At 37.7% G+C, this 15,665-nt stretch overlaps 1 protein-coding gene across 2 annotated transcripts in view; it reads left to right on the forward strand.

Moving 5' to 3' along the window:
- The window catches only part of CNST (consortin, connexin sorting protein), a 57,443-nt gene that overhangs the window by 34,479 nt on the left and 7,299 nt on the right, over nt 1-15,665 (forward strand). For both annotated transcript variants that reach the window (XM_040551218.1, XM_040551217.1), the window contains 2 exons: nt 2,614-3,491; nt 12,059-12,194. In XM_040551218.1, the coding sequence (XP_040407152.1) occupies nt 2,614-3,491; nt 12,059-12,194 (1,014 nt within the window). The remainder of the gene's footprint in view (nt 1-2,613; nt 3,492-12,058; nt 12,195-15,665) is intronic.

Below are 15,665 nucleotides of genomic sequence, written 5' to 3' on the forward strand. Positions count from 1 at the left end.
AAGACTGTCCTTCATGTGAATTCGTGTTCTATTACACTTTCCTCCCTGGCAGATTTTATCTTTGATTCTACCGACAGAAAGATCGGGCCCTTAAAGCTATGTGTGTATATTAAAAGATGAGAATTGATGCATACTATATCCATTAATTTATTTGGTTTCTAACTGAAAACTGTAGTGTTAATTAAAGATAATCACGTTCATGTGTTTTATGAAATAGTCTCTAGTGAAATGATGAATTTAATAAAACACTTTGCATAAATTTGCAGTGTGTACATATAACCCTATTTTCAAGGTGTCAAGAAACTTCTTATATCCTGTTTTCTTTTAAGCCATAAAGGATTTGTTTTTAAATGGAAACGGAGACAAAGACTAGGGAAGTGTGAATTGTCCACTGGAAGAATGCAATCGTGTTCTCAGCACTCCCTGCTAGACTGCCCTGGGGTAACAGAATGAAGTGACTACAGGTTTCTGTGATGAACAAAGCAGGTGGCAGTTTAATAGTAACTGTTTAGGGGGGGAAAAATCTTAAATTGCTGTAAGTGCTTTTGCTGGTAGATTTTCTGTAGACACTTGGTTACAACTCTGACAGATAAAAATTGCTGCCACCTTGGTGGATACATCTTCATTTAACTTGGTAGGAAAAAGCATCTTCTGTAATGTAAGTCTTCAAGTGTTTGTCTTAACTTGCCTTGAGCATGTAGTGGGCATGAGTTGTCTAAATCAGGTGTTTTGAAGTAGGTATAGAGAAAATACTCAAAGCTGCTGAAAATTTGATGTGCAATGTAATGGTGATTGTTACATCTCAGTTCCTGTACCTCTGCAGACAGATAACAGTGCTGGCATCATTTATTACTGTCTTAGGAATAGAAGCCTGAGCTCAAGGGCCATCTCTCTTCGTAAAGAATTTGATTTAATTTCCGTTCCCATTTAATCTTTGATACTGCAGTCGGGGCTACCAACAAAGATGCCTTTTGTAATGTGGATGTATCCACTGTGGGAAATTGACAGATGGTAACAAAATCTTGTCCGAGTAATCCAGGCTGTGTTTGAACTCATGACCTATATGTGTAGGGCTCTAATATCACGTTACAAATCCCTTGGGCTATCTACTACATCTGTACCTAGTTTTCAAGAAGTCCTGGTCTCATACCCGTTTCTTCATTCATAAGTTAGGTTCCCTTAACACTCTCAACCATTAATGTTGTTCTCTTTGTCTGCATTTTGAGATGGTTGGATATTCTTCTTCAATTCCCAAGCCTAACTTTTCTATGCTGTCTTGTACTTCACTATGGGTATAGTTTAGAATTTAATAAAATTGTGCCATAAACTGAATAATGTGACTATTTCCTAGAAGACAAAAGAATGTGACCCTGTTTCGTGTAACAAGTGAAGGAAATTGCTCAGATTTAAAGTGTTTTAACAGGTGAGGGAGGGTAAGATTGTCATAGAGATATGATAATATCTTCAGTCCATCTTGTCAGAATGTGTACAGTTAACCAGGGCAGCGTTTGATCTCTTCATTAATATATTCATGAGATCTTTCTGCTTTTGGCTGTGACCCAAAAAATGCAAACAAGCGTTTTCTGGATGTAGGAATTTGTTGTTTGGAGTTATTACTATTACTGTAACAGTAGTCCTACTGTAGCATTGTCTTAACTTAGTTTTTATTAAAGTTATGGAAGAAAAAGAGAATTTCTGTTATAGTTAGCTTGCTTTGGTATTCTAATGCTGAATACTCCTTTTCTCTCTTCATAAGCCTTAAGGGCAAGATCTGGCTTTGAGCTTCTCATAATGGTTAATGTCTCGTAATTTTATTGGCGATTTAGGCTAACCATCTACTCTTTTATTAGCAGATCATGTCAATAGTAGGTGAATTCACAAACTACATAGTATTCCTCTCAGCTCTCTCTGAAATTTTAGATCAGAAAAATCCATTTCTATTTGTATTGTAAATATGAATACAGAAATAAAACGAATCCAGTTGCATTTTTAATATGTAAACTAACTTTCAATTCCAAAAAGTAAATTGTTATGCAGTCTGCTATGTAAAATACCATAATTAGATTTTTAATTTACCATTAACTAAAGGAGCTAGTTACCCACTTAAAAGAATTTAATTTAAAATGTATTAAATTAGTATAATTTCAGTTCTTTTAAAGCAAATACAGAGATCTCCTTGTGCGATAGATACACCAGCATCAAAATACAGGGTTTTTTTAATTGTTAAGTGCATGTATCTGTACTTCAGGCCTCCATAATGTGCAGCCATATAAAATATGCTTTAGAAGGAATGTAGTTGTTCAGAAAGACACTTAAATACATATTTTGCTTGAAGCATGGGAGTAAGTCTGTTTCTCTTCAGGACGGCACAGTATCACGTGCTTAGCCTGCAAGAACGTGTGTAAACACTGTGTTAAATCAGGAGTCAGCTTTTCAGACTACTTGAGACTAACAAAGCTTTCATTCTGCCTGGAGCATAAGTACCTCCCGATACGGGAGCACGTTTTAAAGCATTAGCTTCCAATGTTATCAAATGATAATATATTCTCTCTCTCCTCTGCTGGTGCTTTAAATCATTTAAAAACACTGGAACTGTTTTCCTGTTGCGCTTAGGTACTGAAACTTGTCCTGGCATTGGACCAAAGAAAGAAGATAAACAGCTGAGCTCTCGTCCTCCAGGTGAAAACAAAACTGAGAGACAGACCGAGACAGCAAGCCTTTTGGTAGCAGCAGGAAAGGACCACATGGAGGAGCAGCACTGCAGTGCTGAATCAACATTGGAGCCACACACCCAGTCCACAGGGACAGTGGGCAGGCCTTCTTCGGGCTGTTTATCATCAGGGGATGCCGGTAAAGATAACAGTTTGCAGCTGAGAGAAAGGCAGCTCTCTAAGGATGCAGAAAAAATAAAAGAGACAGCTGGGGAGCCTGGAGTGAAAATCTCTTCTGGGCCAATGGTAGATGCTGTGGTTTTAACAGATGCTGATTATATGCCTACTGATTCGGTTTCTACTGATAAAGATGTACAAGCTGATAAAAATCTTCTCAGATCAAAACATGTTGCTAGCTCTTCAGAAATTGCTAGTGGCCAGCTCGGAAATAGTGATTTAAACCAGCAACAGAATCAGCCTGATGATGATGACGAAAAATCTCCCCAGGACAGAATTGCATCGAACGTGTGCTCTGGAAGTCATAAAGTGTCTGAGCATGAGAGTACTGCCCTTTTACGAGTATGCAAGGAAATGCAGAGAGCAGCAGGACAGGAGGAGAAGGTAAAAAATGAAGAACAAGAAGATTTTCTTCTTAGACTTTTAAATGGTAACATAATAGACGCTGAAGAATCGTTTGCAAGCTTAGCAAACCAAGAGGATTTTGACACTGTTCCAGATATTTCACCTGAACGAGCATCTTACAACTCACTGGAAGCTTTATCACTAGATGACAGCTTTTCTTCTCTTGATGAACTTGCAAGAAGGATAGAGATTGCAGAGGTAAATACCGTGAATCCTATAAAAGCTTCCATGTTACCTTAGTTAAAATATTTTAGTCATTGCCAACTTCGAAGTGCGTTAAATACTTGTCTTTTTTTTTTAATCTGAAAAGAAATCTACATTTATTTACTTGTTTTAATTCAGAAAAAAGTTCCCTTTTATCTCTTTGTGTCCTTCTTGCAAAGTGCTGCTCTGTGCCTCTAAAAACTATATTGATTTTTACATATTAGTGTGAACTCACTTGTTTTTTTTCTACATAGGCTGACAATTCCTGTTAAATTATAATTTGATTGAAGAGATCTACATAATGCCAATGATGTATCATATGGTTTGTTTCTATTCACAGAATGAAATTTGATTTTCTTTCCTACTCCTTATATGTGAGAAGAACTTCATACATAGTAAACTCTGTATATGCATGTATGGGCTTCTAATTTTGCCAAGCATAGGAAGTTTTGTCATCGAACCAAAAGTGAGAAAAAACTTCTAAGCCTCAACCATCCTTTCTTTTGCACTTCTGATAGGTCACAACAAGGATGAATGCTACCTAAGCTAAAATGCTCTTCAGAAATACTGAAGTTTTATTGCTTCAGGACTTGTTCACAAAGTGTATGATTACTTGTTTGCTTCATTTGTCTACTGGTTTTGGTGCATTTGCAACTGTGGGGCCTTAAAAGCTTTTCCTTTAAATGTAAAAATGAGATTATTGTGAAATGATGTGATTTCAGATGCTGGAAGGGGTGGACTTGTAAGATGGTATCATGTTAGTTTGTATATTTTTAATGCATTTAACAATACAGCATCCCTTAGCAATAAAGTAACAGTACTTCTCTATAGATCAGAAGCTAATGCATGGAGACCAAGAACCCGCGATCGCTCAGGGACTGCAGCCAAGCAGGAAACTAAATACCAGAGATCCATGCTGATGTTGTTATATCTTTGGCAAAATCTCCATGCTGGAAACAGAGACCTAAACAGCTTTGTCTCCCTTCCAGCATCACGCATCCCGATCACCCCTAAAACACCTTTTCTTTCTGTGGGATGTCAGGAAGCATACCACATCCTGTGACTGAGGGCCGTGTATACACAAAGCTAGTTTTACTTCAGCTTTTTTGGATCCAGCAGTGGCTGTAAATGAACTCTTCACAACATGTGACGTATACATGTGGGAACCCACATACATGTTCATTATATGTTATCCAACTCTTGCACTAAATCCATTGGTTTATGTTCACTAGTTTGAAAAAAGATTATTTTATTGACAGTCTGTGCTAAGACCATGTGGATGTATAACAAAAGAGCAATTTAAATACCATCCCTCAGGATGAGATTTCTTTTGAGCCCAATGGAAGTTCAGCATTTTAAGCCACAGAAGAGAACTGTTCTGTTTCATGTAGAAGAATCCTAAATTAACCCTATAGCAGCTATTTTTAAATTGGTATGTTGTGCCATTTGCCTTTTAGAGGATTGGATAGGAAGCAGCATATTGATACTGTTAGAAAAGTTATGCTTGTATTGATTGGCCCAGCAATTGATGACAGTGATGCTTTACAGAGAATCTAGTGTCATTTCTAGTTTGCTGTCCTGCTGCTAGGACTGCCAGTACTCTGATAGCAGAGAGGTGTCTCTGGAGAGGTGAAAAGTACCTTGAGCCTTTGCATAGCATTTTTCCCTGCCGTATAGGGCATAATGTTGGCTGGCACTGGTGGGAGTCTTCTCCAGTCTTTCTTAGCAAGAGGCCTTATTTGTGTGTGAGGCAGGGGGGATAAATCGGGGAGAAGCAAAGAAGGGTTCATTTCAACACTGATTAAAAGTCATGATACGCAGCCTCTGAGGTGTTTTACAATACCTGAAATCACAAGGTGCAGCGGGGTGAGTTACAATACAGGCACAGCAGCCTGTGTTGTTTGATTATACATTTATATTTTGTTATTCCAGTTAATCTTATCACCCGTCATTACCTTAGGGGTTGCATTTCAGAAGTGGTGAGCACCTACAGCTTCTCTGAAAGGCACCAGAGGGTTTGGGACCTCTGAGAAATTAACAGCATTTACTTTAAGTGGTTTTGTTTTAGTGCCGAAGTAAGATTCCACTGATGACGAGCAGACTGATCTTTGCATCCACCCATAACATTTCTTTGTTGTCTTCCTTTTCCACCTTTGAATTTCTGTTGTTCAGGCTATGGCCATCTAGTAGATTACAATGTTTTCGTACACTAGTTATGAAAGAAATACCTAGAAAATCCATTGGTAGCCACGTGTGTAACATCAACAAATCCTTACATGAAACGTACCACAGTGACAATTAAAAAATTAACTTGGCTGTGATAAAAACTTTTCCTGGAGCAAGTATTTACAAAATTAAAACAAATAAGTTAGAAGAGGGTGGAAGTGACGACTGTTTTGAAATAACCTGGGCATAAAAATCATATGATAGAGCAATGTAGGTGTAATATTAATTTATTGCAAATGGGAAATGGTAAATGTTGTGTATGTATTTACAGGTAGGAAGGGTTTTTTGGCCCCATATTGAGCAGTCACCTCACATAGTTCTCTAATTTAGATATTTTATGTCGTTTGCTTTTCAGCTACCATTTACAATAATTAATTAAAGAATGAAAATCTTCTAAATTCTGACTCTGGCATTAAATCACTACAAAACTGAAATAGTATTTTACATATCGGACTTACGCTGCGTATTTCTTCACTAGTACAAACCATACACAGCAATGTGCAAATGATGAAAAATCACTATCATTATATAGAAACTACATTCTTACAGCTAGAAAAGAGCTTTGGAGTCAGCAGCTGGGAGCAACAGATTTCACAAGTGTATAACCTCTTCTTATATCTCTTTGCTGTCATTTCTGTGTGAATGAAATGATGTACCAGCAGTCAGATTGTAACTTCAGTAATGTAAGGTGCATTTTGCCATATGAAATACAGATTTTTCTGCAAGATGATTAGGGAAGTGAATAAAATCTTGATGCTTCTCTTAATGGCAAATTACCATTTGAAATTTCTTTCAGAAATGAAAAGTAGTGAGACTCCTTACCACAGCATAAAGTAGTAGTTTTTGGATGGCATTTTTTGTATACTAAGACTTAAAAAAAAAACTAGAGTACATACTGACTAGCAGCTGATTTGATTGCAGAAATGAAGTCTCCAGAAATGAAGTGTGGAGACAGTGCCTTGCTGAGATTCCCTGTCCTCTTTTACAGCTTGGGTCCTGTAGTTTTGAGTTTGTGAGAATTACATTTCTGCATGAAATGCTTACGTGCTGTCTGAGGAGCAGGAGGTATTTAGTTCTGTGCAATGGAGCCCCAACACTTGGCGGTAAGCACATTAACAGAAAAATGGTTAGAGCTTAGTTGTGGTATGAACGCTGAATCTGATTAGTTAGCTCCTTTTCAAAGTCAAATTATTCATATATCTTATGTATCATTATATTCCTGCACCTAATGTATTTTATTAGCAAAGGGTTTGGTCTGCTTCTTATAGTTTAGGCCAGGGCTGTTTTGCCTTTTGTCAGTTTGTCGTACGGCTATGCATGACTGCTTTAAGAGCCTGGTATTGCTAGAAATAAAATGTAGGCTTCTGCCAAGTCACTGAATAAGGAATAAATCCCACAGAAGAATATACAAACAAAACTCCTCCTTGGGTAGCTCTTAGCATTTAGACCAAAATACTTCATAGAGTGAACTTTACTTCCTAGATCCCAAGTTTGCCATGCCTCCAGTTTTGGGGGGTTTATTTACTTCTGCATGCTATGACTGATTGCAAGAGGCAAGTGTGATCTGTTTTCTGTAAGAGTTCAAAGTGCAGGGCCTTACTTTTATAGTTTTGTGTGTCATATTTATAAAAGTATGTGTATCATAGTTGGAGAAAATAAGCATAACGTAGGAAGCTTTTTGAACAGTTTACCAACAAATGCTGTTTTAAACAAGGAGAAGAGGCAGGGAGTTTAATTAGAGATTTATTTATTTACTTATTTTATTAATATTGCTTATTATATTAAACCTTATACAAAAAAAAAGTTTAAAACTTTTCTGTGTGAAGCAGAATCACTTTCTGTTACTACTGGTAAAAAGAGAAGAGCTAAAACATTTGGCAGAGTTTGAGTAAATCAGTAGTCACTGCTGCTTTCCTTGCTGACTGCTGGTCAAAGTGTCACCATACACCTGCATTTCAGTTGTAGTTTCTGGGTGGTTGTTACAAAAGGCCAGCAGAGCTGAGTAAGTTCAGTTACACAGAAAGTCCAACAGCATCTTTTGTTAATTATTTAGCTTAGAATTAAGAAAAGGTCCCGTGTTTCAATAGTGTCCTTTATGTAGCTCTTTTATGTAACACAGAGCTGTTGGCTGTGCAGCCTGCTGCAGGCCTATGTTTTCCTCTTGTGGTTCAAGTCAAGCAAAGGCTTGACTTGTGGTTAGCTGTATTAACCACAGTTGCCTAGTTAGACTCCAATTTAAATAATGTTTTATGCCTTGTTAAATTCCTCCTGCCTCAAACACTGGGATGGAATACTTCTAGTCTTGCATGGCTGTTAAGTCCCTGTCCTACCACTTTCCATGGCTATTTAATTAATGGGAGATGGATCTAATGTAATCCGCTTGTATATTGCTTTGAAAGCTTTCTAAAAGAAAGGTGCAGAAAAAATACCGTGTTTACAGTTGTTTAAATTGAATGAGATTTTGTCTGTGGCAAGAGGGACACTATTCTTACATGAACATCTTAAGTTCAGTAATAACGTATTAATGACTGAAAATAAGAAAAATAAAATGTTGTGATGTGTGTTAGATAATTTTCAGCTGCAGTTGAGAACATGGTAGGAAAAAAGTTATAAAAGTTGCTTTATGCAGAATTCCATGTGCTTGTATTTGTGTTTGCATTTTAATAATAAACTGTACCCTGGGTAGGCTGCATAGTTCTGTAGGTGCTTTGCAGAGCAAAAGGAAAACCTTGATTCTAAGTCTGGTGACAGGCAGATGAAATATTCCAGGTATGGGTGCATGTCATGCAAAGAAGATATTCTGGTCAGAGAGCCTTAAAAATATGACCTATTGGCATTTGCTGGGCCAGGAGAATAACGTTAGCCATGCTGATTATATTGCAAAATCAAAAGACCTTGCTCACCCCTTTTAAGCAAAAGAAGGTGTTTAGAGTAGAGAAACTCGTGCTGCATCAGTTAGGTCTTTTGCATTTAGAAGTAATCCTGCAACAGTCGTGTATGCTGACAGCAAAAGTAAGCGAACCTCGTTGTAGCAAGACTTCCCTGCGCACGCCTTTTACATAACTGTAATCGCTGAAACACATTTCCAGGTAGTCCTGTCAGGCATAGCCCTCAGCTTTTAAGCTTGGAGGAGACGGAGCTTGTGACACAGTCATTCAGATGGCAGGAGCCAACATCTCACTCCCAGGAAGGTCTGCCACATGCTGCTGTTAGGACAGGCTAACAGGGCCCTGCCTGCCCCAGGTGATGTTCCTGACACGCAGTCCCAGTTGCTTGAGCAGGCGTAGCCAGCAACATCTCGCCTGCTGCGTGGGTGGCTCGGGACGATCCATTGATCCTCTTTACAAAAGCGATGCCGTACGTAGAAGCTTAAAATAATCCACTCTTTTAAAGGACATAATGTCATCTCGCCCTCCCAAATAAATGAGTCAAATTAATACACGCCTACACAATCCCCCTCCCTTGTCACAACATGGAAGCATAAGTATTTATTTTCTGGCTGGCCTGATAAATTTTCGTGGCAGCTCTGCAAGGCTAATTTAACATCACCAGTAGACACTTAACCCCGGTGCACTTGTCTGATGTGATGAGAAGTTTGCAGGCTGTTGTTGCCACTTGGTTTGTGCCTCCACATACTGACTTAAACAATTTCTTCCCACCACCTCCACACTTTCACTACTTTATAAGTAATTCCTTGCCTTGTTTCGTTAAATAAGCCATTCAAGCTCTTACGTAGATAATCAAAAGGGAAAGTGAATATCAAAAGGGGAGTATGTCAATCTCACCTCTCAGCTGTGTTTTGGGGAAAATTTTGTTATGCTGTAGACATATATCCAGAATGGCTAGCCCTGTGAGTTGCTGAGGGTACAAACTGAGGGGTATAAAATACTGCCAGAGCGGAGACATGCAAATTTAATTGCCACATTTACCGGTTGAAATGTTGCAAATGCCAAATGACATAGTTGGTGCCGTGCCTATTGGATTGTGCTCTCCATTGTCTGTGTGCAATGCACCATCTCTGATTATAGCGTGCATTGATGCATTACATAAGCTTGTAGTATGAGCAAGTTTAGGACCTTAAGTTACAATGTCACTTGTTTTCTGGTTTTCTACAGCTCTTATAATTGCAATATAAATGAGCTTTTATGCATGGTCTTCCAATTCAGTTAGATCATGGGGTGGTTGACAGGCACTTGTCTGCAACTATGTTGTCTGGAAAGTAGTCTGTTTTTTCACTTAGTTTTTGTGAAAATTATAGGTATTTTGGGTCATGTCTCAGGTGAGCTGCAAAATCAGTTGCAAATGTGATACTTTCTCATCTGTAGCACAAATTTATACAGATTACCTTTCTGTTTAACAAAGGTTATTGCTGATCTACAAGACAGGTTTTAGAAGGGGCTACTCAAATCTATGAAGAAATGGCTAAGACTTTTTTAGGTAAAGATCATCTCAAGATTAAAAAAAAAAAAACAGAGCGTGGTGACTACAGAACTAAGGAACAGGATTTGCTTGTGTTTGTGTTTCTTAGATAATACTTGTGTCAAACCTTAGTATCATCCATAGATTTTCTTCATTGCTTAAGCTGTTGTATTTGTAACAACTTCAAACAGCTAGAGTTCTTGTTAAAGTAATGAAAGAAAAATGCTAGCTGCTTTAAAGAGAAGATAATTTAAAAGCCCACAAGCAGTGAGTCTTACACTTACTTTCACTGAATGCTACTGTTAGCATGTAGATTACACCTGTGAAATATCAGCATGTTCCTGAACCCCATGAGTTTGCTAAAGCACAGTCTGTCAGTGGGTTATCATATTTGGCATATGACCCTGGAAGCCAGGTGCAGGGTTTAATCAGGTGACTCTTCCTATCTACAGCTGCTTCACATATGTACTGTTGCTCTGGCAATTTTAGCTTTGTTTTTGGTATAAGACATCCAAGTAATGTATCCTACAAATACAGTCGCATCCACTTTCAATGTGTATAAATGAAGATGGACAATGTTCCTGCATCCTTCTCACCCAAGTACCACTTCAATGAAGATCTTTTCTTTTGTGTAATTGCATCTATGTTTGGCAGAAATTGAAGGTAAATGGTATAGTCGAATGTAATGTGTAAGGTGCTGCACCTGTTCTGGGTACCTTTGTTTGTATTAATGTTGTCCCCTACTTTACTCTTTCAACTTCAAGTGTTTTCTCTCCTCTTTTCTGTGACTTCAGAAAACTGGTTGGTGCTTTTGAATGGTAGGATCTAGGTGCATGGTAAATTTGCCATAACAAACAAAAACGTTTTCTGATTTGTAATTAGGAAAAATTGTTTTCTTGATGGAGATAATTTTACAAAGGTGGGTGTTCTGTGTTTTTTAACTGATGAAAATTTTGCTGGGGAAAATTGAAACTGTTGTGACCTGTTTAGGTAGTCAAACACCTATGCTAATTAGTCCCCATCCATTTGGCACAGCACCATTTCATGACAGCATTCTCACTTTTCCATTATGCATTCTGCTTCTCATATTTCTCCTACTTTCTTTTCTGTAGTCACTAGGAAATTACAAACTGCTGCTTGCTCTAACATCCTAATGTGGCTTTGTAGGAAGAAAAGTATATACTATTGCAGTGAAGTCAGATGATACAGGAAAGGAAAGGAAGGTGACTTGTTGAACGTATCACTGTGCAAGTTGTTTGGGTGACCAACTTGTAGGGAAGGGTTTTTGAACTTCCACTTTATCCTGAGACCTTATTACAGTGTGGAGCTGTCATCTATCCAGAAGCAAGAAGATTTCTTTTTCCCCTGGTGTTTTCTATTTTTTTGTCCCCACTCTAGCTCGTCATCTCCCCTAGGCAACCAATCACAACACTGAAAAATTAATCTCGCAGTAAGTATTTTTATAGTCTCTGCAGGATTATGTCTTTGGAGAGGCAGCAGCAGTGTCATTGACCTCTTACTGTCCTTGATGATAGTGTTTTTGACTAGAACCCTTCTCACCACTGCCCCAACCCATGTGATTTAGTAATACGAGTTTAGAAAGGAGCTGATGCAATGAATAGTTAGTATGATCCAAACTATGCATGTTAACTTTGATAGCGATTAAAGACACAAATTGTCATCTTACTCAGCTACTACGCAGCAGAATGATGCTGAAGCTATCCTGCATGTTAAGAAATGGATGCATTCAATAAGGGGTTTTTGCAAGTGCTGTAATGTTTAAGAAATGTGGTGTGGAAATCATTTATCTCTTTATCTCATTTACTCCTTAAAGCTTTTGTTACATAGATCTCATGCTTGGAATTCTCACATTGTACCAATCACTGTCAAATGGCTTTGATAATCTTTCCTGATAGATTGCCCCAGCAGAAGGATTGGTGTCCATACTGAAGAAAAGAGATGACAGGGAAGGAAAAGCAATTGCTCAAGTCCAGCAAAGGCAAACAAAGAGAAGAGTCCGATTCCAAGAAATGGATGACACTTTTGATCAAGGTATTTTAACGCTGTTAATTCATGGCATGCATGTGATGCTGATCTTTTTGTTCACAAGAGCAAAGTGGACATGGATTTCATGTGGTACCTTGGCTTTTTAAAACTTAGTCAAGTGAAAGTTGAAGGTGATTGATCAAAGCTTATTTTATAGCGGGTTTGGTTATCAAGAATATGGAAGAAAGGGTACAACAGATACATTTCTGTTTTAAACTTGTTTGGAACGAAGTCACAGTTTTTTTCCTCTAGCTGAATGATTCGTGAGGGACATGTAATGTCCTTTCAGGAATGCTTAGTGCTTAGGGGTTGGTAGGTGTAGATTTTCTCCCTGAACCTAATCCATGTAGGTAAAGAGGAATGCAAAAAGAACAGGTCTTCTGTGTTTTGTCCACAGGTAGCTTTCCAGCCTTTTCTATTAGACCATGGGATTGAAGAGCATTAGATTTTAATCCTGCTTTATAATTAAACATCTGTATGAAGTTGCTAGCTAAATTTGCTAGAATTTGGCTAAATGCCTTGTCTTTTTGATGGGCTAACTAGCCTCACAAGAAATACAGTGTATTATGTTGGTATCCTTTTCTTTAGCATAGTTTATTGTTGTTACTACAGAAGCCTTGAAATATCAGCTTCTGTAGAAATTCTGTCTTTAAACAGAACAGGCAGGTGAATGTCTGTGTTGTGTGTTTTTTTTCCACATAGTCCAAAAACTTACTTTTCTTACTTTGAAGGAATTACGGCATCTCATCATTTTGTCCTTTGAGACTAGATATAACTTTTATTTGCCAAGATCATTTAAACCAACAAAAGAAACCCTAATGAATGTATAGTAATGAAGCAGCAATCTAACATTTTTTCTCCCCTTTGAAGTGGTAATTGTTGGGTAACGATTATTGCTAGTGGCACAGGTAGACAGACTTGGCTCTTCTCACTGTGACTACAGATTTCAGGAGAGGAAGTTTGTCTCTGTTTTCACCAGCCAGTACTGACTGTTCCTAGTATACCTCCCACTCTGAAACTAAGAGTAGTTAGACATGCCCTGGAGGGGAGAGATTGAAAGTTATTCTGAAGTACTGAGGGTGAATATTGGTAGTGCAGAATTTCCAAACATCCTAAACCAGTGTAAGTTGTGTTTGAGGTGAAGGCTGTTTCTTTGGTTGGTAGAAGCCTTTCTTAGGCCTTTTGGTTCTGGAGTGCAGATGCTTGATCAATAATGGGAGGTTCCTTCTCTGGTATATTCAGATTTGCTTGGTAGGATGGTTGAGAACAAGAGTAGAAAAAGATCCCTCTTAGGCCTGATGTTTTCCAGAAATTGAAAACTGGCCACTGGATGTAATGGAAAGGTGTTCCATTTCACACACAAAACATTGTCTGCTTTTTGTGAAGTAAAATGGAACAAATAACTCCAAAGGAAAAAGACCCATGTATCAATATGTCTGTTTTTTTTCCCCTCTCCCACAAGACCTGGAGAAGAGTCTAAAAACTAAGAATGTGGGGACTCAAGAAATAGAGGTTTTCGTAAGCCTTTGGTTTCTATTGTTCCTCCAAATTAACATTTATTAATTCTCCTCTCTGAGTGTTGTAATGGTCAGCGTCTCCTCGTAACGATTATCTGAAGTGAAAGCGTATTGAGAACGGGGGGAAGAAGAGGGAAAAATGACACTAACTGCAGAATTAAACTGGTATGAATTACTACTAAAAAGTTATCCAGCGATATTGTCTTGTGAGGTATTGCTATATAGAGAAAAAATACAAAAAGGAAAAAAAAATCAGGTAACACTGCTTAGCAGAAATCAACCAAGCAAGCAGTTAGAATCTTAAAATAACATATGAAGTGAGTCCGTTAGTTGCTTAGTTGCCTCTTTTGCAGTGAACATCATGTTTTCTGCGTGGAAGGAGATTGCTAGGTACTTCGCACTATATACTTTAATATATTGTGGGAATTTATGAGCTTGTTATTTTGGCATCCCCAGAATCTTTTAACATGCAAGAATAAGATTTGTAGAAGGAAAAAGAATCAAAGCTTTATTAGTGGGCTGTGCTAATGCTTTGTGTTGTGATCAGCATTGTCTCATTGCCTTCCCTTTTTTGGGTCTGTCTGTTGCCTTGTCTAATTCTTGCATCTAAACTACTTGGAATAAGGACTAGCATCTTGATTTTAACTAACGCATTACTTATTCAGTGAGCTGCTTGCTCATGATCAGAGTTTGTAGGTGCCATAGTAATATTAGTTCAATTTTTAGAAATGCAGTTAACACCTGAAACAACCTCTGAGGACAATTCTCTGTCAATTCAAATATGTAAATCAAGATGAGCTGCAGCTATCTTTCATGTATTTACATGTAACATACATATATATATAAGCAGATACTCATTGTATTAGTTATGTTTGTCAATATCAGAAGTTGTAGCTTAATTCATGAACCAAACACTCTTTTTTCCCCGTTATGTGACTCGTGTTGTACGGAAGGTCAGAGCAGGTAGCTGAAACAATCTGATTTGACCCATAAACATTGCCAATGTATGCGACTTCTTTTCTTGGGTGTAGCACGGTTGGTGCCCATACTGTGATTAAATTGTATGAAATGAATAATTATCATTCCTGGTTCACCAATGAACTTTTAAATTGTTGAAATATTAATTTTTTTGTTTGTTATCTCTAACTCCAGGAACTCAGTTATTCAGTAAATATTGCACTGTCACTGTTGCCAATTCCTACAGCATTTTACTGAAATGCTATAATTTTAAATTTCAAAAATTATAAATACATGCCTCTGTGCCTATAATATATATATGTATATGTATGCTTATACGTACATACACTTACACACACACACCTCAAGAAATCTCATGAGTTTATATCATTGTAATCCTTTCTTACCTTTCTGCCGGTCTCTGCCTTTTTTATTATTCTCAATATACTCATATAAATTAGTGATATTTTAGTCCTAAAGGTAGTGTTTGATCAAGTGCCAAATAATTTTAAAGGAATCAAGATATTGAACATCTAGTATTGTTAATGTGGTGATGAGTTCCTCAGGAGTATTTTGCAATCAGAGCCCTCTGAGATGACCCAAATGCTCTTTGCAGCCCTAAAAGAGTTGGAGTGAGAAAAGGCTATCTGGTGTAAGTGGTCTCTAATAGCTGAGGCACTCTAGTGCTCTTGAGTCATTTCAGACAGAACTCATGTTTTTCCTGTCTTTAATTTTTTGTGAAATGTTCCATACTCTGAGAGCCTTTAATACTTTACTGTTTTGCCATCATTTTAAGTAAAGCCAAATTCTGTTCTGCAATACTGGCATGGTTTCATAATACTTCAGTACAGTCTGCTGGAGAAATTGAGCACAATTTTAACGCTTCATGATGTTTCCCACGTGCTGAAAAGAAAGTCAATTTACTGCCCAAAAAGGAGCTTATTGCCTCTTTTTCTTGAAATTATTTAGAAACGATATATCTTTTAAATAAAATTCAAGTATT

The sequence above is a fragment of the Cygnus olor genome, chromosome 3 (assembly GCF_009769625.2).
Source record: "Cygnus olor isolate bCygOlo1 chromosome 3, bCygOlo1.pri.v2, whole genome shotgun sequence".
NCBI lineage: Eukaryota > Metazoa > Chordata > Aves > Anseriformes > Anatidae > Cygnus > Cygnus olor.